The 23,033-nt window shown below is 41.2% G+C and overlaps 2 protein-coding genes across 2 annotated transcripts in view; both read right to left on the bottom strand.

The window, feature by feature from the left end:
- LOC133124245 (uncharacterized) overlaps positions 1 to 11,384 on the bottom strand; it is a 92,934-nt gene extending 81,550 nt beyond the window's left edge. Inside the window, exon 1 of the mRNA XM_061235260.1 lies at positions 11,299 to 11,384. Within this exon, the coding sequence (XP_061091244.1) occupies positions 11,299 to 11,365 (67 nt within the window). The 5' untranslated portion in view covers positions 11,366 to 11,384. The remainder of the gene's footprint in view (positions 1 to 11,298) is intronic.
- A 2,358-nt stretch (positions 11,385 to 13,742) lies between these two features.
- Positions 13,743 to 21,625, bottom strand: LOC133123656 (uncharacterized). The gene is made up of 7 exons (XM_061234135.1): positions 21,511 to 21,625; positions 20,173 to 20,484; positions 18,305 to 18,565; positions 16,646 to 16,975; positions 16,294 to 16,418; positions 14,117 to 14,200; positions 13,743 to 13,775 (listed from the first exon to the last, which is right to left on the bottom strand). Exons 1-7 carry the CDS (start codon positions 21,575 to 21,577, stop codon positions 13,743 to 13,745), a joined length of 1,212 nt encoding a protein of 403 aa, XP_061090119.1. The 5' UTR covers positions 21,578 to 21,625.
- Between the last annotated feature and the right edge of the window lie 1,408 nt (positions 21,626 to 23,033).

Below are 23,033 nucleotides of genomic sequence, written 5' to 3'. Positions count from 1 at the left end.
CTTTCTTAAATTAATATATATAATTAATATATAGTATACTAGAGTCAAACATAACTGTCATTTCTATCTACAGTAATCATAAGTGGAAGTGTTGTCATGCCTAGAGTATGCATTTATATTTTGTAGTTTCTATTATTATTATTATTATTATTATTATTATTATTATTATTATTAATATTATTATTAATATTATTATTATTTAACAACCTTTATCTCAGATGGAAACATGCTTGTCGGACCATTGTTTGTAGGAATTTCAACATTAAAATGTTAGAATACTTATTACTTTTTTTAAACAAACGCACATGTTGTAACTTCAGTGGCAAGTTTTTTTTCTTTCTGTCCTTCAAATAAATTTGGTGCTGAATAGGGGTCTGAGAATATCCTAATCTCCCTAATCTGGAGAATCTCATGACTGTTCATAGCTGCACAATCCCTCATACGTAGTGTCAGCAGCCTCCTTCTTTTCACACCACAGCCCACAGCCAAGCTCCCACAGAGCTAGAATAAATATTCTGCAAACTTGCCACATGCAGTATCTGCATTTACATACACTACACTGGGTTTTTAAGATGACTAGGGTAGCACATGGATTCATCTTCAGTGTTAAGACACCTCATTTCTGCTAATAAAAAAGAAAGGTAAAAGCTCACAAAGCTTTTGTAGAAGCGCCACTGAAAAATGTATGCAGAGTATCATACCCTTGGTGACTTTAAGTTCATTGGGAACGCTGAAAATAAGCGCTCCGTTCCGTCGGAGTGTACACTTATAGGTTCCCTCACTGTGTTGGTCAACACTGTGGATGATGATGTGGGCAGTGTTGTTGTAGATCAGCATTGTGTTAGCAGTGGGTTCTCTGTCCCGTTCCCAGGCCAGTGTAGCTGAATCTGGAAGGTGGGATACCTCACAGCTCAAGGCCACATCAGAACCTTCAATTATTAAGAAGGGCAATGGATTCACTGTAGGAGGAAAGAGATATTGATTTTGAGAATGGTAAACCTTTTCATCAAATCATTGTGTGTGCTACATCTCAAAACTATAGTAATCAAATTTAAAGCAATATATTATACACAGTTATCCAGTTCTGTGTTGAGAAGTCAAAGAAAAACATAACTGAAAATACATTTTAACCAGCCTCTTGTGCTATGTACTCTTTAAAACAGGCTAATGTTATCTATATCATCTCAGATTTAATGAAGCATTGACTTAGAACATGAGCTATATGAGTGAGTACATTTTTTACCCGGTATATGGATTCCATTTAACATATAATTTCAATCTAACATCAAATTCAACTTTTCTGAAAGTAAAATACAAGATAAAACTCAACAATTTTATGTGTTATGTATTATGTGGTATAAAGTAGGTATCTTTCTTACTGCACATTCATTACTTACATAACTACATAAAAGAGTACATTTACCTTTTACAGCAGACACTTTAATCTGGGCCAAGTTGACTTTCTCTGGTTTAGTTTGAATAAAAGTAAAAACCCCTGCAATCTGTGACTGTGATTCCAGACGAATGCCATACTTGCTTTCCATTGAAATATAAAAAATCCTTGAATTCCTCACAAAGTCTCCATTGGACTGTATAGTTATTATCAGTATGTTATTGCTTCCATCATGTGATGTCCACTCCCAGATGAATTCTGTCCCTTTGGGCTCAGCTGGGGCTTGTAGAGAGATGTCTTGTTTCTGCCCAGGAACAAAGTATTTGTACTGCACTAACACTGCAGAAAGAGAAAAATATATGAAATATACCAAGATCCAATTGAGTTCAAGGCAGGATAATATTGCACATCAATATGGAGGTTAATTGCAGTAAATCCATTCCAGTTAAACCAGGTGATTAAATTCAAGACAAAACCAAAGGAAGTCTGGAGGCTGATACAGAACTATGAATGAAGATAAAGGTCTTTTATTTTGCTCTCGATTAATAAATATTTGAGCTGAATTTGACACTGAGATGAGCTCATACCAGCCATAGTCCTGTTTTTATACCTGTGTAAGATCTGCACCATGTCTTTTTCTCCACTCAGGGTGGTTGTAGAATTTAACAAACCTATTCTCTTTTAGCTGACACTTCCTGGAGTGGGAACCTGGCAAGCAGAAATTTGATCTGTTTGCAGTACACTATCAACATTTCAATCTTCTATTGTGAATTTTTCTATGCAAAAACACGCATTTTTCTGGGTAGTGAATGGAGTCATTGTAAATATCTGCAAAATAATTTTAGAATGTGGAAGTATAACTGCATGTATACTGATAATTAAGGCAATAAGTGGAAACTTCTCTTGAGTCAAAAACTGAAAACACGAAAAATTAGTCTGGGTCATTTATTATAGTACATATCTGTGTCACATACTCCTCTTTTAATTCAGACTGTATTTTTAAATATATATATATCGATAAATATATATTTGTATATATATGTTTGGTTAGATCTGTGTGACATCTATCTATAAATATGTAAGTAAATGTATAACTAAGGCAGAAAGAAAGACTCACCCTCAGCTGAAAGTGTGTGACAGTACCATGATATCCAGAGTAGGGTCCACCACTGTACCATCCCCATGGCTTCTGCCCTATACAGGCTTCTTACTGGTGCCTAACTTCTGCTCTACACAGCCTTCTTACTGGTGTCTAACTTCTGCCCTACACAGCCTTCTTACTGGTGTCTAACTTCTGCCCTACACAGCCTTCTTACTGGTGTCTAACTTCTGCCCTACACAGCCTTCTTACTGGTGTCTAACTTCTGCCCTACACAGCTTTCTTACTGGTGTCTAACTTCTGCTCGACACAGCCTTCTTACTGGTGTCTAACTTCTGCCCTACACAGCCTTCTTACTGGTGTCTAACTTCTGTCCTACACAGCCTTCTTACTGGTGTCTATCTTCTGCCCCACACAGCCTTCTTACTGGTGTCTAACTTCTGCCCTACACAGCCCTTCTGGTTACTGGTGTCTATCTTCTGCCCTACACAGCCCAACTGGTTACTGGTGTCTAACTTCTGTCCTACACAGCCTTCTTACTGGGGTCTAACTTCTGTCCTACACTGCCTTCTTACTGGTGTCTAACGTCTGCCCTACACAGCCTTCTTACTGGTGTCTAACTTCTGCCCCACACAGCCCTTCTGGTTACTGGTGTCTATCTTCTGCCCTACATGGCCCGTCTTACTGGTGTCTATCTTCTGCCCTACATGGCCCGTCTTACTGGTGTCTAACTTCCGCCTTACACAGCCCTTCTGGTTACTGGTGTGCAGTTTCTTTCCGAAGTTATAACTTTCGAGGTATAAAAACAATAAGAGGAAGTACAAACCACTTGAGAAATGATGCAGTTTTAGCGCTGAAGGGTGGACACAAACAATATAGATTGGATTCAGTTTTTTAACTCTTCTGCCACGCAGATGACTAAAATGTAATGTGAAATGTAGAGTACGTTTATTTAGGACCTTTCATTGAATTATTTTTGAAAGGATCTTATCTGTACAGAATGTTACGGATGCGGCCAGTAGCGTAGTGGTTAAGGTACATGACTGGTATACACAAGGTTGGTGGTTCTAATCCCAGTGTAGCCACAATAAGATCCGCACAGCTGTTGGGCCCTTGAGCAAGGCCCTTAACCCTACATTGCTCCAGGGGAGGATTGTCTCCGGCTTAGTCTAATCAACTGTACGTCACTCTGGATAAGAGTGTCTGCCAAATGCCAATTAGGTAATGTGATGTAATGAAAATAGCTAATGCAGAGATATTTATAGGCAAATGTGCTATTGTTGCTATTGCCTAAAAAGTGCCAATGATAAAAAGTATCAAAAAGGGAAATGTATCCAAATAAAAAAAGGATACATATTATATCTTGAATGACCCACAGTTTAAACAGAGTCAGGTTTCGGTTACCTATGTAAAGCATTCATTGAGGGGCATGGAATTTGAAAGTACTTTCACTCAGGTCAGAGCAAATTTGTGGAACCTGAAAAAAACAGTTGTGTGTGATAACGCATATCATTACATTACATTAATGGCATTTGGCAGACGCTCTTATCCTGAGCGACGTACAACAAAGTGCAAAGTGCATACCCATGACCAGGGATCTTTCAAGACTAAAATCGAGGCAAGTGAGGGAACAGGTTCATTTCAGGGCCATATTCAGGGCCGTATGAATTAATAAACCTCTCCAAAGGCGATCTCTCCCAACAGAGAAAGAGCTTGTATCATAGTGGTTATGGTACATGACTGGGACCCGCAAGGTCGGTGGTTTGATCCCCAGTGTAGCCACAATACGCACACTGGGGATCAAGCAAGGCCCTTAACCCTGCATTGCTCCAGGGGAGGATTGTCTCCTGCTTAGTCCAATCAACAGTAAGTTGCTCTGGGTAAGAGCGTCTGCCAAATGCCATTAATGTAATGTATCTTCCAGTGGAAGGTGAAGGTGCAGGTCTATGATCCCCATAATCAATGACTGAAATAAAGGTGCAACTTCTCTCTAAACACAGGGAAGCAGGGTCTATTCCTATAAAAGACGGCACACTTCACCTGCAGCCGTTTAGAGTGGCTTGTGAGGTAGAGCCATTGGCACCCAAAAAGCTGAAATTCATGCTACATAATTGCATTCTTTGCCCTTATTTACCTTATGTGATGTTTCATTCAATCCAAAGTATTTTTAATGGGGGAGTCCTTCAATAGAATGCATATCTGGACATTTTCATCATACTTTTATTTATTGTTTGGTCCCAGTTCATGACAATTTGATCCAAACAAGGTTATATAATGAGCAAATTCAATTTTTCAGCCATTTTATTATTAATGATAATAAGGGTACTTATAAACTATAGATAGATGCACACCGACAAGTACAGCACTGCTTTTTTCTTTTATCATAGCATTCCCGGCAGTCAATATATTAAAATACAGTTTTCTTTTGTTCCAAACACATAAAGAGTAAAGAGGTAGCACTGCCACATCACAGCAAGGAGGTCCTGGGTTCGAATCCCTATCAGCCGGGGCCTCTCTGTGCGGAGTTTGCATGTTCTCCCCGTGTTCGCGTGGGTTTCCTCTGGGAACTCTGGTTTCCTCCCACAGTCCAAAGACATGCAGGTTAGGCTGATTGGAGTCTAAAATTGCCCGTGGGTATGAGTGTGTGAGTGAATGGTGTGTGTGCCCTGCGATGGACTGGCAACCTGTCCAGGGTGTATTCCTGCCTTTCACCCAACATATGCTGGGAAAGGCTCCAGCCCCCCTGTTCAGGATAAGCGGGTTAAGATAATGGATGTATGGATGAAAAAAGTAGAGAAAAAAAACACTGCCAAAGAAATGTAATATGGCTATAATGTTTATATTTTACAGAATACAACCGTCTACTTTACAGTCAAAGTCAAAATATTATTACTTACTGAAAGCTTCACATAGCAAGAAAGAATGCAACAGTGGCAAATATTAAATATTAACAGATCACAGGAGAAGCTTTACATTCCATCTCTAATGGAATTGCACCGCACAGACATGAGATTTCATGTTTTATGTGGGAAGTCCGGTAGCCAGGAAAGCTGTCAGCGGGGCAGAAATACAGGCGGGCAGTAGGCAGGCTGGAGGCAGGCTCAGGGTCGATGATGGCGCAAGAGTCAAGACCGAAGTCTGCTCCGCAGGGCAAAAGCACAAAAACAGCACGCAAAGACGTGGTACAGGCAGGCAATGGTCAACAAAACAGAAGTCAATAATCTGTGGTCAGTAAACAGACTTGGCTCATAACAGGTAGCAAATGGCTTGGCATCACCCCTCAAGAAATGCACTGACCAACAGGAGGCAAACAATTTCACACAGACATGCCATGAAACTAAGCTTATATGCACGTGTAGACAGGTATAGACAATTAGTTTGAGAGCAGCAAGAGAATGGAAATCAGGTGTGGAGGATTGACAAGTTAACAAGGTAATTAGTAATCATTAGTAATAAACCTATCCTGCCCTAGCATTAGTAAATTAGTAAATGACATGCACAAGAAACGTAAGGTAACATGAACACATGATTAGAATGTTAGTATTACCCAATCCTGATCTAGCATCAGTTGGTTAGTAAATAGACAAGGGAAATTGAAACAATCAGGGTGTGAGTGACAGAAAGGAGAGAGAAAAAGCAGGAATGCAAGGTTTGCAGAAAGACACGAAAAAGTGTATGCTAAATCAATGAACAGTACAACAGAACATGGAACATAAATTGTAACAACAAGTTTGAAAAACAATGACAATAAACTATATAACATGACATGGCAAGACTAACAATTAAATCGTAACAACTCAACATGAAACATAACATGACATGAAACATAAAAACGTGGTGAGACTAGACTAACATAATACGTGCCATGACAATAACATAACCAAGACAATAACTAAACATAAAACATGACATGACAAACATGAAACTTGACATATTCATCCATTTGATTGCTGCACATTACTTTTTGCAGATGCTTGCATAGACCACCTTATCAGGTTCTTCTTCCTGCAAATATACATACACATATCAGAATTTTGATTAACATGAACTTTGAACATGTTTGAACTCTGCACACTTGTTTGGCCACCAAACAATCAAAATAAAATGATCTGGATGACCAAATATTTGTGAATTAAGAACTGTGTATTTTTAACGTTACTGACTCAAAGTCTTCAACGATAAAAAGTGGACCATCTGTTAACAAAATGCAGCCATTTCATATTGGATTGGTTTCATGAATATGAAATGCACAGTCCGCATTACTGTATGTAAATGATGATAAAATCCTTATTGTGTTCTCTCTGGGAACATACTTACAGAGCGATACTGGGTGTTTGACTGCCTCCTTTGACTGTGACGGTCTGTAACACCAAACGATCAAACATCATTACATAACCAAATGATAACTTGCTTGTACTGACTTCATATTTATGAGAGTGGTAGCAGTTATGACCTTGACATAAATATCATCTACAATCCCAAATACTTATTATGGAACTTCTCATCACACAGGAGCACATTAGCCAAGCCCCGTATTACACATAACTTTTGCTGATTGGATGGGCACCACAGGCCTACGTACATGTTTCAGGATGTAATTCCAACTCCTGCTTTTCATAGTTGAATTAAGTCAATCATTTATTTGATTTGAAATCGTAGATAAAGCCAGGAGCTACAGCTGCAGGTTGAACATACCCTGTGTGCCCTGGGTGGAAACAGGTTACCGTTGTCCAGTACAGGAGTGAACGGCATTGGGGCTGACAGCAATTCACGAAATGAGGCAGAAATAATCGGTGGGAAGGAAAGCCACCAGGCACAGCAGCCCTTGGGGGAATGGAGCTCTGCACCCCTTTCATAAGGCAGTGGGCGCCCCACGTTTACGTGTGGCACCCGTCCCATCACCATCACTGGAGAAATCCCCTGAAGTGCAATATGACTATTTCATAATAACGACAAGGCTGCAGACTTACTGAGACTGAGAGCGGTCTGGGAGAACACAGAGTACTGAAGTTCTTCACTTCCTGTCTCCTCTGTAGAGGCGCGCGGGTTTGCTGTTTGTAAGAAAACGCACACAGCCGATTAGAACGCTGATGATGCACACTGTCCTTCACATGTGAAGCAGCAGAACACAAGAAGCTAATTAACTGCCGTTTCATCTGGATATATGACTGTTTTAGGATCGTTCAGAACTAACACACACACACACACACACACACACACACAGTATATGGATGTACAAACACATACACAGTAATTTCAACAGCTTCTCTTTTTTTGGTGCTCAATAATAATTTCAACACTCGGGAACAGAAAATTGATGTAATTCCTTCACTATAAAATACTACAATTAACTTTTTACTATGGCCTATCCAAGTATTTTTCCGGTTTTGTTTTGTTTTGTTTTGTTTTTTTAACAGGAAATTCTCAATTTCTCTCAGTTGGAAAGAACAGCGGTGCCCCTCAGGTAAGCTCTGTCCCACCCAGACTCTGCTGCGACTCCCAGGAAGCTGAGTCCACTGATGGGGCCGGCCGGGGCCTCTGTCTACAGGGCCCAACCTGGGCCTGAACGGCATCACACGAAGACCACCCTAGAAAGGGCTAAACTCCACGGGCATAGGACTCATTCCCTTGAGTGGTCGACAAGGCGTGCATCTCAATACACATTTATTTTTAATTTCATTTAACCCTTATTCAACCAGGGTCGGCTCGTTGAACTTTCTCAAGAGCGACCTGGCCAAGGCAGGCGGCGGCAAGTCAAATGTATAATGTTACAGACAGAAACGTACAATAAGTTACTATACATGTGTGAAAACCAGATCTTAAATCTAATACAGCGCGCCGTGTCTAATCAAAACGTCGACAAGTCAACGAGACTGCCTCTAGCTTCTTTATCGTTGATGTAAAAACCAGCTCAACACGTTTCAGATCGTTCTGAAACCTTGTCCAGATACAGGGAGCAGAATACATTAAAACATGTACCCTCCTTTCCCCCACCACCTCCTCGTCTCCTATCTGGAAGGATGAGGGAGGACACAAGTCAAGGAGAGGAGGAAGCAGTGGAGGAAAGGAGGATGCAGTGGAGGAAAGGAGGAAGCAGTGGAGGAAAGGAGGATGCATTTTTTCCAGTATCGGGGGGGCACCAATAGTCAGATTAACACGACACCTGTTGCTAACAGGGCGGGACTTCCATCGTTTCTAGAGCGGCCACTTCGCAACAACCGTGCTTCTATGGAGTGCCTTAACAGTGTGGATCTTCTTTTTGGTGCATACCGCCCTCTTGTGGACATAGTAACAAACACACTGTATTAAAATGATGTCTGATGACCAAATATTACATTACATTATTGGCATTTATGTATCCAGAGCGACTTACAGTTGATTAGACTAAGCAGGAGACAATCCTCTCCTGGAGCAATGCAGGGTTAAGGGCCTTGCTCAAGGACCCAACGGCTGTGCGGATTTTATTGTGGCTACACTGGGATTAGAATCACCGACCTTGCTTGTCCCAGTCATTTACCTTAACCACTATGCCGAACCCGGGCAGGGAACGTGGAGTTGTGACCAGCCTCTGTAGCCTCATATCCAGCCATATTCGGGGAATGACTTGGGCCAGACTTATACCCTGCATTTACAGGGTGCCAGTCTGTGGAGAACCATTCATCCTCCTTCAGGAGAAGACCAACCTGTGACCCATAGGAACACACACCCATCATTTTGGCACATGGAACGTATGGGGCCGGTTTCACTGACACTGGCTAAGCTTAGTCCTGGACTAAACAGAGTTTTGTATAGAGAATGGGCAACATTTAATTTAGTCTAGGACTAGTGTCTCCAACACTGGCCCATAAAGTCAGCCTTCCCATGTACGACTGTATGGTTCATGCAGCATATCCGTAGTTGAGTTATCCACGTTACCTTGATCGTTCTGTATCTCTGCAGCATCACTGTAGATGTTGTCCGCTCCACTGGAATTGGCGTTGCCTCCCACTGCTAATGTGCATAGAAGTGTGACAGACAGAAAGCAAACATTTTAAAATGACTTCATAGAAATTACTGTATAGGGAACACTGAGTCACATTACGAAAAAATATATTTTGTCACTCTGCAGTAAATAAGTTAAGTCATGTGATCAAGCCATACATGGCCTATTATTATATGTTATATTATTGTGTCATTTATTTTTTTCAACACACCATTTCCTCTACTTCCTTTCTGGCTGAAATCCACAAAGTGCTGAGCGAATGGAGGGACTTAATGAACTGGACACACTCTAACTGTGCCCACTGCGGACCATAGCCAAACAGCTAGCGTAGCCTCAGGCTGTAATTCCATCTAATACAGTTACCAGGTTACCACGGCGATCCATTAATCTATACAGGGTAGGTTAACCCATTCGCAGCAACAGCCTGTCAGAGGTTGCATTAGTTCTTCAGCTGGTAATGCGGGTAAGGCAGCCTGTAGCGTAGTGGTTAAGGTAAATGACTGGGACACGCAAGGTCGGTGGTTCTAATCCCGGTGTAGCCACAATAAGATCCACACAGCCGTTGGGCCCTTGAGCAGGGCCCTTAACCCTGCATTGCTCCAGGAGAGGATTGTCTCCGGCTTAGTCTAATCACCTGTATGTCGCTCTGGATAAGAGCGTCTGCCAAATGATCTATTCTGAACTGGATTAGTTATTCTGAACTGGATGAGTTATTCTGACCTGGTGGAGTTTTTCTGAACTGGATGAGCTATTCTAATCTGAATGAGTTTTGACCTGGATGATCTATTCTGACTTGGATGAGTTATTCTAATCTGGATCAGTTATTTTGACGTCCCTCCTTGCATCTCCAATAGAAGTTATTCACTGCCGTGTTTTGTTGGTAAGTGTGAAAAGAGTAATGCCATTGTAAAGTTTTCAGCCGAGCAGGATGGTTTGCTTTGATATGTTATAAATGTTTCAATATTGGCATTTTTACTGCATTTCACAAAGTGTCACTGGCCATTTTCCGCTGCAGTCTGTAGACTCATCTCTTCACACTGTACCTTGACTCCTCTGCGGGAGTACCAAGTGAAGACTCATCTCTTCACACTGTACCTTGACTCCTCTGTGGGAGTACCAAGTGAAGTCATTGCATGGAGTGTACATAACAATATTAAAGACTTTATCAGTCATAATTTCATATAATTCCATACTTTAAAAGTCAGAGTAACTGCCTGGAATCAGCAGAAGCACTGTATTGCTTCCTTTTCAATAGAAAACTTGCACATTAATAACATGTCTGGCAAATGTGCCAGAGTTATCCAAGGGGGCTAGTTTTCACCAGAGCCTGGGTTATGTGTCTTTCGATTGAGGGAGGAAACCGGAGTACCCAGAGGAAGCCCATGTGAAGACGAGGAGAACATGCACACAGAACTCCACACAGAGAGGATCTGGGCTGGCCAGGACTCAAACCCAGAACCTGCTTCTTCCAGGAGTCAAACCCAGAACCTGCTTCTTCCAGGACTCAAACCCAGAACCTGCTTCTTCCAGGACTCAAACCCAGAACCTGCTTCTTCCAGGACTCAAACCCAGAACCTGCTTCTTCCAGGACTCAAACCCAGAACCTGCTTCTTCCAGGACTCAAACCCAGAACCTGCTTCTTCCAGGAATCAGTGCTAACCACTGTACCACCATGCCCACTCATATGACTGTAAGATAGCTTAGCTTTCTGCAGTGCTATCAATGAACTATTTGTCCATTACGATTTTGTTCAGTTATTGTAGGATTTATACAGTATATTAATAAGTACATAAATAAATGATTGAGGCAGAAAGGGAGACTCACCCTCAGCTGAAAGTGTGTGACAGTATCTCAATATCCAGAGTAGGGTCCACCACTGTACCCTCCCCATGGCTTCTGCCCTACACAGCCCTCTTTACTGGTGTTTAGCCTTTCTACAAGGTATTTGAACATGAAATGGCTAAAGAAAGAGGAAGTACCAACCACTGTGGTTAAGCTATGTTATGCAGCAGCTTGCACAAGTTTGCTGGAAAGTTCTGTGGCACCTCTGTACTCATCTCCGGTTCTGTTCATGGCTGTGCTCAGCACTGTGACCGTGTCTGTTATTCATCTCCGGTTCTGTTCATGGCTGTGCTCCGTACTGTGACTGTGTCTGTTGAAGCACAAAGACCTGCCATTTAACCTGTTAACTACAGGTCACCACATGATGTTCTATTTTGTGAACAGATGTAATATTTTAAAATTATTGTCTGCATGTTTTTCATACAGAAGCAGGCGGACTCTTCTGATCCAGATGTCTGTGTATCCGGGGAAAACCAAAGGCAGCCAATGAGTTATTACCTTCGAATCATGATTGATTCTCATGACATCACATTAATGGCATTTGGCAGATGCTCTTATCCAGAGTGATGTACAGTTGATTAGACTAAGCGGGAGACAAGAACAGCTGTCCGTATCTTATTGGGGCTACACAGGGGATTGAACCACCGACCTTGTGGGTCCCAGTCATGTACCTTACCCACTATGCTACAGGCCGCCCGAATTCTCAACACGTGGATTAAATAAAGAGGAAATACAGAAAAGTTTAAACTGTCAATACATAGATGTATTAGGAACTGTTTCACCACTGAAGCTGTGAAATTTCACATGAATGCATCATGACTTATGAAGATTCTTATCCGACATCCTGCTTGACAAGTTGGGTAAAAGCAAGCAAAAGCACTCTGAAACCCACTGAGTCTGTGTACAAACAAGCCCTGAAGGCCCTGGACAGAGAGACAAACAATCATCACCACTCCTCCTCTGTCCTAAGAAGACACAACTGGCTGAGCTGGGACGTGTGTCTTGTTCATGAAATTATAAATGGTCCGGCCCACTCCCACTCACTACCTTATGAATAAAAAGCCATTCGAGCTATTGTTTTATTGGACTGTTTCTAGGACAGTGTTCAAGAACTGCATTGCTGTCAATGACCAGAAGTGTTAGATAGACATTCCAAAGTTCAGTAATATAATGTAATAAAATATAATGTAATAACATAAAGCTTTATTTATATAAACCTTTCATACATAAAATGTAGCTCAAAGGGCTTCATATTAAGGCAATAATAGAATTACAAAGACATCACATTGTAGATGAAATAATACAAAAATAAAATCATAAGCACGGTGATTGTGGAAATATATTGTGGTGACCCATGGGGTGAGAGAGGAAGAGAGAGCAAAAAATAGGTAAATCAAAAAATAATTTATGAATTTTTTCTAAGTGCCTTCAGGGCATAATTCAATAGTCCCAACAGCAAAAAAAAAGTCACCGGCCAAAAAGATTAGGAACACCGGCGCTCTGCGATTCACGTGACGCTGTTGGCCCATCGTTATTAGTGGCGGGACCGTCCAATCCTCGCCTTCCCTGGCCTCGAAAGGCCCGCTTCTCCGCCTTGTCGTCCGTCTTTCTAACAGCGGTATACATAATTATGATCTTACTCCTTAAAGGCTTCAAAGAAAATCTACCATGGCTGATGCTCTGTGCAGCCCTTGTCACTGGAGTCTAGCCTTTCTACAAGGTACTCTTTACAGGAAATGGCTAAAAATGGAGAACGTACAAACTGTTTTTGCAAAGCTATTGAGAGAGGTGTGGTGACAGCACCCACAGCAGGTAGAGGGCAGGGGGAATGATAATGTTGGCCTGCAGTCACAGCAGTGATACTAATGATAATCAAAATAATAATACACAAATCACCACAACAACAACAACAACAACAACAACAACAACCAACACATTGCCCTTGTGATGCAAAGGAACAGAAAAACCAATAGAAAATAAATCCTGATGACGTTTTATTTAGAAAATGTACAGAATATGCAGAGCTATTTCACCTAGGGGGAAATAAACTCACAAAACCATCAAGAGAAACATTTAAAAAATGTGGGATTTTACATTTCCCAAATATAACAAAAAATATTTAAAAAATAATACATCAAAAATTCAAATCTACAAACAATATTTTTTTTAATGATATTTTTCAAGAGATGTAATCTACAGCCAGTAAAGTACAGGCCTGGACTTGTGTAATGTTGCTCTGTAACAATGCGCTTTGTAAAAATCACTACAGAAAGAAAACACTATTTTCTTAAACAAACATTATAATCAGAATCTCATTGAGCATACACAGGAAGGTTGTTTTTAATCACTCATCAATACATTTGGTGTACAGGAGGTATGACAACATGAAACAGGAGAGATGACACAATTCTGCTGGTTCCTGCAGATCAGTGAGTCAGCTGCAGGCTGTGGCCCTTTAGCTAAGGATGTGGGGAAGGGGAGATGTTTATGTCTGTTTTACGTTTGACGAGCACTGATATTGATTCTATGAACTGAAAATATTTTGCACTTTTCCCATTATGTCTTATTAAAACTTCTTAAAATGAGTTTATCCTTCATATCGCTGCCTTTCTGGAGAGTTTTGTTGTTATACTGGAGTGTGAGTTCCTTTGTCGGTCATTAAGTTGTGTAGGCAGCCGAGGTACACTTCCTCTGTGGTTTGCATTGCAGGAACTTTGAGTTTAAGTGTAATCTTGTGAGTGTGTCCAGATCACTCTGCACAGCTTAGAGACTTATCTGTGTGCGTCAGTGAGAGCTGTACGTTGGAGGGAGGCTCACCACTGCATTGGTCCTGCAGGGCTTTGCTGCTCTGGTCACTCCTCAGGCTGGGCTGACTCAGGTTCACCTGCAACAGTGGAAATTTAAAACTGTTCAGATTTTATCAGACACCGTTGATGGTGAAATCAGTGGAAATTTAAACTGTTCAGTCTTTATCAGACTCCGTTGATAGTGAAATCAGTGGAAATTTAAACTGTTCAGTCTTTATCAGACTCCGTTGATGGTGAAATCAGTGGAAATTTAAACTGTTCAGTCTTTATCAGACTCCGTTGATGGTGAAATCTGGAAGTGGTTTCTTTGGCTTAAGTTACGGGGGCAGCTCATTGGTGCAGTGGATAGCACTGTCATCCCACAGCATGTGTGTGGAGATTTTTGCATTTTCTCCCTGTGTCTGCGTGGGTTTCCTCCCACAACTACCACTTGGAGGTTAGCTTCATTCTTAGCAAGTCTTAAATTAGACTTTGCGCCAATCTGTAGATGTTTGTAAACTTAAGAAGAAAAGGGACTGAGTTTAGCCTGTGTCCAGTGATAAGATACTTTGAACAGCTGGTTTCAGGGCCATGGTCCCCTGTTTTCCTTCAAAGCTGAAAGATGTTGAGCACTTGGCTGTTGTGTCCCAGTGCGAGTGTCCTTACTTGCTTGGCGTCTCGTCCAGGACCAGTACCACCTCAGAACCAATAGCATCCCCAGGGTGGCCAGCGCTACAGTCACCACCCTGACCACTGTCTCAGTGCTCCACCCTGTGTGAGAGGGAACATGGGGTTAGTGTGTCTGATGTAGTCTGTTCTCAGATTCAGTGTATCTGAGGTGGTCTGTTCTCAGATTCAGTGTGTCTGATGTAGTCTGTTCTCAGATTCAGTGTGTGTGAGAGAATCTGTTCTAAGAACCAATGTGTCTGATGTAGTCTGTTCTCGGATTCAGTGTGTCTGATGTAGTCTGTTCTCAGATTCAGTGTGTGTGATGTAATCTGTTCTCAGATTCTATGTGTCTGATGTAGTCGGTTCTCAGATTCAATGTGTTTGAGGTTGGCTGTTCTCAGATTCAATATGCCTGATTTAGTCTGTTCTCAGATTCAGTGTGTCTGATGTAGTCTGTTCTCAGATTCAGTTTGTCTGATGTAGTCTGTACTCAGATTCAGTGTGTGTGATGTAATCTGTTCTAAGAACCAATGTGTCTGATGTAGTCTGTTCTCAGATTCAATGTGTTTAAGGTTGTCTGTTCTCAGATTCAGTGTGTGTGATGTAATCTGTTCTAAGAACCAATGTGTCTGATGTAGTCTGTTCTCGGATTCAGTGTGTCTGATGTAGTCTGTTCTCAGATTCAGTATGTCTGATGTAGTCTGTTCTCGGATTCAGTATGTCTGATGTAGTCTGTTCTCAGATTCAGTATGTCTGATGCAGTCTTTTCTCAGATTCAATGTGTTTGAGGTTGTCAGTTCTCAGATTCAGTGTGTCTGATGTAGGCTGTTCTCAGTTTCAATATGTCTGATTTAGTCTGTTCTCAGATTCAGTGTGTCTGGTGTTGTCTGTTCTCAGGTTCAGTGTATCTGATGTTTTCTGTTCTCAGATTCAGAGTGTTTGGTGTAGTCTGTTCTCAGATTCAGTGTGTCTGATGTAGGCTGTTCTCAGATTCAGTGTGTCTGATGTAGGCTGTTCTCAGATTCAGTGTGTCTGATGTAGTCTCTTCTCAGATTCAAACTGCTGTATATTAAGACCAGCTTAAGCATGAGACGGCCATGTTGCTCATGTTGACTCCCCTGATAAAAGCTGTCCAGTGCGTGAGGAGGGTGTGGTTGGAAGGTGTCACTAGCTGGCTTTTAGTGCGGACAGAGGCCTAACCCATCCCTATTGTTGGAGGATTTTACCTTACTTGATGGGCGTTTTTGGCAGTGTGAGGTGCAGGGGGACCTGTGCTGTCCAGAAAAAAGGTTGAGCAGCCCTAGTCTAGAGTCTCACCCAAAACTGAAATTAAACCAATGTCTTTGGTTCAAGTTTTTGTACCTTGCTTGATGGGCAATGTGAGGTGCAGGGGGACCTGTGCTCTGAGCACGCTCCCTGTGAACACCACACAGGCCCAGTGTAGCTGGTCTTCAGTGAGGCTGGGCAGGGTGAGGCTGAGCATCGTTTTTGGGGATCTCTCTGTCAGGACCTCCTGTTTTACGAGCTCCCCCCTGCCCCCCTTCATCCGGAGCCAGGCCAGGGTCTCAGTGCCAATCACCTGCGATATCTCACAGTTCAGCACAACTGGCTGATTCCTGGACAGACCACCAGGGGGCTCTGCTGAGACTGAGAGAAAGCACATCGACATGGATAATTTATTCATTATTTTATTTGTTCATTTATTTATCAGAAAATAATATTTATGCAGATAGCTTCCATTATTACCAATGTTGCGTACTATTTGTCAGTCACACAAATGTAACAATATGAAATTCAATAAGCATCATGTTAAATATACTGTTATTTATTTACTTCTGTCAATCACGTAAACTAAATGTGAACTGCAAACTTACCCTGAATAGTTACCAGAGTTACTGCACCCGGCACGTGTCTGTTATAATAACAGGTGTACATTCCACTGTCTCCAAACTTCACTGGTGAGATTCTCAGAGGAAACTTGTACCCATCAAAGACATCAGATGAGAATCTCTCTTTATCCATCTCCATGGAAATTGAAACATTCTCGTGTTTACCAGCATTGACCACAGAGATTGCTTGTGTCTCAGACACTGGCAACCAAGACCAGGAAGCTTTTGTGTATGAGCTCAGAGAATGGCAGATTAGCACCACCTCACTGCTGTTCAAACTCCCTCTGTACAGAGTGTGCCGTGTTTCAAGTGTTTCTGAGGAATAAAATTGTGGTTAGAATTACTTTCTGTCCAGTTGGCGCATGTACTACAGCTGGTAGTGAGCAAAAACTAAAAGAAACAAAAAACAAAACAAACAGAGTGTAAATTAATCCTACTGACAAAGAGCTGCTAGAAGCTTGGATCCATAATAGCCCATGAAAAATATCCCACCTCCCACAATGAAAGCTGTTGTCGGCAGCCTGGCAGGTCTACTTCTAAACATGGCAGACGGGTCCTTCTCTTTCTTAGTTAACGGCTGAGGGCTCGTTCATGCAGTACAGAGTGCTGCCTTTAACCACTGAGCCACCCAGCTCCTCACAGGCCGGTCAGCATATGGGGATGCTGAGCTGCATCTGGAGAAAGAACCGCTCCAGTACAGTATATACCAGACAACTCCAGGCCTGCTGACAGGATCTATTCTGTTCGAGGTAGAGAAGATCTCAGAAATATGGTAAACCTAAATAAATGTAGTTTAACTTTTATTGGGTAGCACTGCCGCCTCACAGCAAGGAGGTGCTGGGTTCAAGTCCCGGTTGGCCAGGGCCTCTCTGTGTGGAGTTTGCATGTTTTCCCCGTGTTTGTGTGGGTTTCCTCCGGGTACTCCGGTTTCCTCCCACAGTCCAAAGACATGCAGGTTAGGCTGATTGGAGAATCTAAATTGCCCATGGGTATGAGTGTGTGAGTGAATGGTGTGTGTGCCCTGCGACAGACTGGCGACCTGTCCAGGGTGTATTCCTGCCTTTCACCCCAATGTATGCTGGGATAGGCTCCAGCCCCCCTGTGACCCTGTTCAGGATAAGCTGGTTAAGATAATGGATGGATGGGTGGATGGCATTGTAAATCCCATCCTATCATTAATAAAGGCTCACTAACATGTTGACTGATCCTCTGCCTGTGTTTATAGTCCTTAAATTCGGGTTTCAAAATATGCAGTTGATGCACTGACACTCTGTACAGAAACACTGTACAGCTGTACAATAATTCATGGTTGAAAATTGGCTCCAATTGCCACAGCCAATGGTGTTTCAACGTCAGCGTGTTTACAGGGAAGGGGTGGAATAAACAGTTTTGTGGTTTGAGGTTGTTTCTTGCTGCAATTCCTCTCTTGACCGTTAGAAGTACGAAATGACCAATTGTACCTTTAACTTTTATAAAGTAGGTCAAATGTGTGAAACCTTTGCTTGCCCTAATTGTTATATAGGGAGAAATTGCCACTACACAGACTACTTCTGACAAACCTTTCAAAATAGGAGAGGAGCTAAAACAGTTAAATCTGAAGCTGCTTCTGTAAATGGGATGAGAGCTGTTTGCATAGTAACATACCCTTGAGGACGATAAGTTCATTGGGAACGCTGAAAATAAGCGTTCCGTTCCGTCGGAGTGTACAGTTATAGGTTCCCTCACTGTGTTGGTCAACACTGTGGATGATGATGTGGGCAGTGTTGTTGTAGATCAGCGTTGTGTTAGCAGTGGGTTCTCTGTCCCGTTCCCAGGCCAGTGTAGCTGAATCTGGAAGGTGGGATACCTCACAGCTCATGGTCACATCAGATCCTTCAGGTGCTTTTTGAGAGCGCAATGATTTCACTGCAGAAGAGAAGAGCATTGATTTAGAGAAGGGTAAACCTTTTCATCACATCATTGTGTTATGTACATAACTGTGAATTTCATGTGTGCTATGTACCCTTAAAAATAAGATTTTTTAAAACTTTGCATTATGATCTTTTTCTTCGACATAGTATAAGAAATAATAAGAAATTTGAAATATGTTTCTCATGCACGTATGCATTTTTGAACTACGTAAAGCAGCAAATGTACCTTTTATCGTGACCACTTCAACCTGAAAAGAGCTTTGTCTGGTTTAGTTTGAATCTGATTTAATATTTAACATTTTTGAACGTACAATACAAGATGTACAGTCAGGTCCAGAATGATCAGTTTCGGTTAACCGCTTAAACATTTAATTGTTCACACCCATAGTTTCAAGATGATTGATTTCCTTGGGTTTGTACTGATGGAAAACCCTCTTCAAGTCAGTGATCCTTGGGTTCTCTCTCATCATCTTCCTAACCATCTGCAACCCTCTTCCTGGCAAGTTTGCAACCAATGTTAGACATTTGTTGATTTTTACCTTAAATGGCATGTTTAAAAGTTTATATATGAATATATATTTTTTGTGCCTAACTTGGGAAGTTCATTTGCAATCTGCATCTTTTCAATTGACAGATATTTGGCTTTTCCCATGATGATGGATTACAAAGGGATTTTGCATGCATGCAGCTCACTGTTATACTGTAATAAAACAGGAAGTGATGGAATGACATAATGTATGTCCGTCCTTTACAATCATTGTTTAGGGTGTCAATCATTTTGACATCAATGGGTTTCAGAAATATTGATTAATAAAAAAAACATTTAAACATGAGAGTAAATGTTTTTAAATGAAAGTATATAATTTTAGCAAATGTTTAAAAACAACATAAAGGTTATTGTCTGTGTTGTTTATTCCATTCCTATTCCTTTTTTTCTTTCATTTTTATCAAGGGTGCCAATAATTCTGGACCTGACTGTAACTGTAACTTTGTGTTATGATATACACTCACTGAGCAATTTATTAGGTAGACCTGTACACCACCTTGTAAATGCAATATCAGCCAATAATGTGGCAGCAAATAAATTCATAAAAGAATGCAGACATGGTCAAGAGGTTCAGCTCTTTTTCATAACAAATGTCCGAATGGAGAAGAAATGTGATATAAGTGACTTTGACTACGGAAATATTGTTGGTAGCGGACAGGGTTGGAATAGCTCAGAAACTGCTGATCTCCTGGGATTTTCACACAAAACAGTCTCTGGAGTTTGCGAAGAATAATGCGAAAATCAAAAATACATCGAGCGACCAGCAGATCTGCAGGCAAAAATGCCTTGTAAATGAGAGAGATCAGTGGAGAAGGGCCAGAACAGTTGAAGGTGACAGTAACACCAGGCATTACAACAGTGAAGAGCATCTCTTCACACGCAACACGTCAAACCTCAAAGTGGATTGGTTACAGCAGCAGAAAACTTAGTAAGTCAAAAAAATAAGTCTAGCAGATACCTAATAAAGTGCTCGCTGGGTGTCTATTATCTAAAAAAAAAGACATTTTGCATACAGTACAATCATTATTTACAAAAGTATGAAAGAGCAAATTTACCTTCTACAGCAAACACTTCAAACTGCACCAAATTAACTTTCTCTGGTTTAGTTTGAATGAAAGTAAAAACGCCTGCATTTTCTAACTCTGGTTTCAGAGAAAGGTCGTACTTTCCTTGTTTTGAAATGTTCGCACTTTTAAGATTCCATGAAAACTTTTCATTGGACTGCATAGTTATTATACGAGCGTTTGTGTATCGTCCATCAGGAGATGTCCACTCCCAGATGAATTCTTTCCCTTTGGGCTCAGCAGGGGCTTGTAGAGAGACCTCCTGATAATCCCCAGAAATGAAGTATTTGTACTGCACCAACACTGCAGAAAGAGATACATAGCAAAGGCACAGAAATGAAGTATTTGTACTGCACCAACACTGCAGAAAGAGTAACATAGCTAAGGCACAGATCCAACTGCTTCATGATAATATTTAATTTCAGTGTGGAGTTAAATTGCAGTTACTTTATTAAACCCAGGTGATTAGACCCAAGTTAATCTGAAACAGGACTATAAATTGAGATACAAAATGAATCCTATGCAAATATTTGAGCTAAATTATTTGTAGAAGATTCCATATCACCTGAAATTAAACTCTTCAGGTATATACAGCAATTCATGGAAACCCGGGCAAACAGAAAGTAGAACTGTTTCCACATAAATGAACATTTTGAGCCTCTGTAAACTTGCACCATTGTGGGTCATGTATGGAGTACTTGTAGACCTCTAGATCATCTGTGTTACTGCAACTTCATGAATTTGTACATCATTGCATGGAGTGTACATAACAATATTAAAGACTTTATCAGTCATAATTTCATATAATTCCATATTTTAAAAGTCAGAGTAACTGTCTGGAATCTGCGGAAGCATTTCACTGAAAGGCAGAGAGGATCCGGGCTGGCCAGGACTCAAACCCAGAACCTGCTTCTTCCAGGACTCAAACCCAGAACCTGCTTCTTCCAGGACTCAAACCCAGAACCTGCTTCTTCCAGGACTCAAACCCAGAACCAGCTTCTTCCAGGACTCAAACCCAGAACCTGCTTCTTCCAGGACTCAAACCCAGAACCTGCTTCTTCCAGGACTCAAACCCAGAACCTGCTTCTTCCAGGACTCAAACCCAGAACCTGCTTCTTCCAGGACTCAAACCCAGAACCTGCTTCTTCCAGGAATCAGTGCTAACCACTGTACCACCATGCCCACTCATATGACTGTAAGATAGCTTAGCTTTCTGCAGTGCTATAAATTAACTATTTGTCCATTACGATTTTGTTCAGTTATTGTAGGATTTATACAGTATATTAATAAGTACATGAATAAATGATTGAGGCAGAAAGGAAGACTCACCCTCAGCTGAAAGTGTGTGACAGTATCTCAATATCCAGAGTAGGGTCCACCACTGTACCCTCCCCATGGCTTCTGCCCTACACAGCCCTTTTTACTGGTGTCTAGCCTTTCTACAAGGTATTTGAACATGAAATGGCTAAAGAAAGAGGAAGTACCAACCACTGTGGTTAAGCTATGTTATGCAACAGCTTGCACAAGTTTGCTGGAAAGTTCTGTGGCACCTCAGTACTCATCTCCGGTTCTGTTCATGGCTGTGCTCAGCACTGTGACCGTGTCTGTTATTCATCTCCGGTTCTGTTCATGGCTGTGCTCAGCACTGTGACCGTGTCTGTTGAAGCACAAAGACCTGCCATTTAATCTGTTAACTACAGGTCACCACATGATGTTCTATTTTGTGAACAGATGTAATATTTTAAAATTATTGTCTGCATGTTTTTCATACAGAAGCAGGCGGACTCTTCTGATCCAGATGTCTGTGTATCCAGGGAAAACCAAAGGCAGCCAATGAGTTATTACCTTCGAATCATGATTGATTCTCATGCCATCACATTAATGGCATTTGGCAGATGCTCTTATCCAGAGTGATGTACAGTTAATTAGACTAAGCAGGAGACAAGAACAGCTGTCCGTATCTTATTGGGGCTACACAGGGGATTGAACCACCGACCTTGCGGGTCTCAGTCATGTACCTTACCCACTATGCTACAGGCCGCCCGAATTCTCAACACGCGGATTAAATAAAGAGGAAATACAGAAAAGTTAAAACTGTCAATACATAGATGTATTAGATACTGTTTCACCACTGAAGCCGTGAAATTTCACATGAATGCATCATGACTTATGAAGATTCTTATCCGACATCCTGCTTGACAAGTTGGGTAAAAGCAAGCAAAAGCACTCTGAAACCCACTGAGTCTGTGTACAAACAAGCTCTGAAGGCCCTGGACAGAGAGACAAACAATCATCACCACTCCTCTGTCCTAAGAAGACACAACTGGCTGAGCTGGGAGAACACTATAAAAAGTGCAGACGTGTGTCTTGTTCATGAAATTATAAATGGTCTGGCCCACTCCCACTCACTATCTTATGAATAAAAAGCCATTCGAGCTATTGTTTTATTGGACTGTTTCTAGGACAGTGTTCAAGAACTGCATTGCTGTCAATGACCAGAAGTGTTAGTCCAAAGTTCAGGAATATAATGTAATAAAATATAATGTAATAATATAAAGCTTTATTTATATAAACCTTTCATACATAAAATGTAGCTCAAAGGGCTTCATATTAAGGCAATAATAGAATTACAAAGACATCACATTGTAGATGAAATAATACAAAAATAAAATCATAAGCACGGTGATTGTGGAAATATATTGTGGTGACCCATGGGGTGAAAGAGGAAGAGAGAGCAAAAAATAGGTAAATCAAAAAAAAAATTTTAGTAATTTTTTCTAAGTGCCTTCAGGGCATAATTCAATAGTCCCAACAGCAAAAAAAAAGTCACCGGCCAAAAAGATTAGGAACAC

This window comes from Conger conger, chromosome 3 (genome assembly GCF_963514075.1).
Source record: "Conger conger chromosome 3, fConCon1.1, whole genome shotgun sequence".
NCBI lineage: Eukaryota > Metazoa > Chordata > Actinopteri > Anguilliformes > Congridae > Conger > Conger conger.
This window is presented reverse-complemented; position numbering and strand designations above follow the sequence as displayed.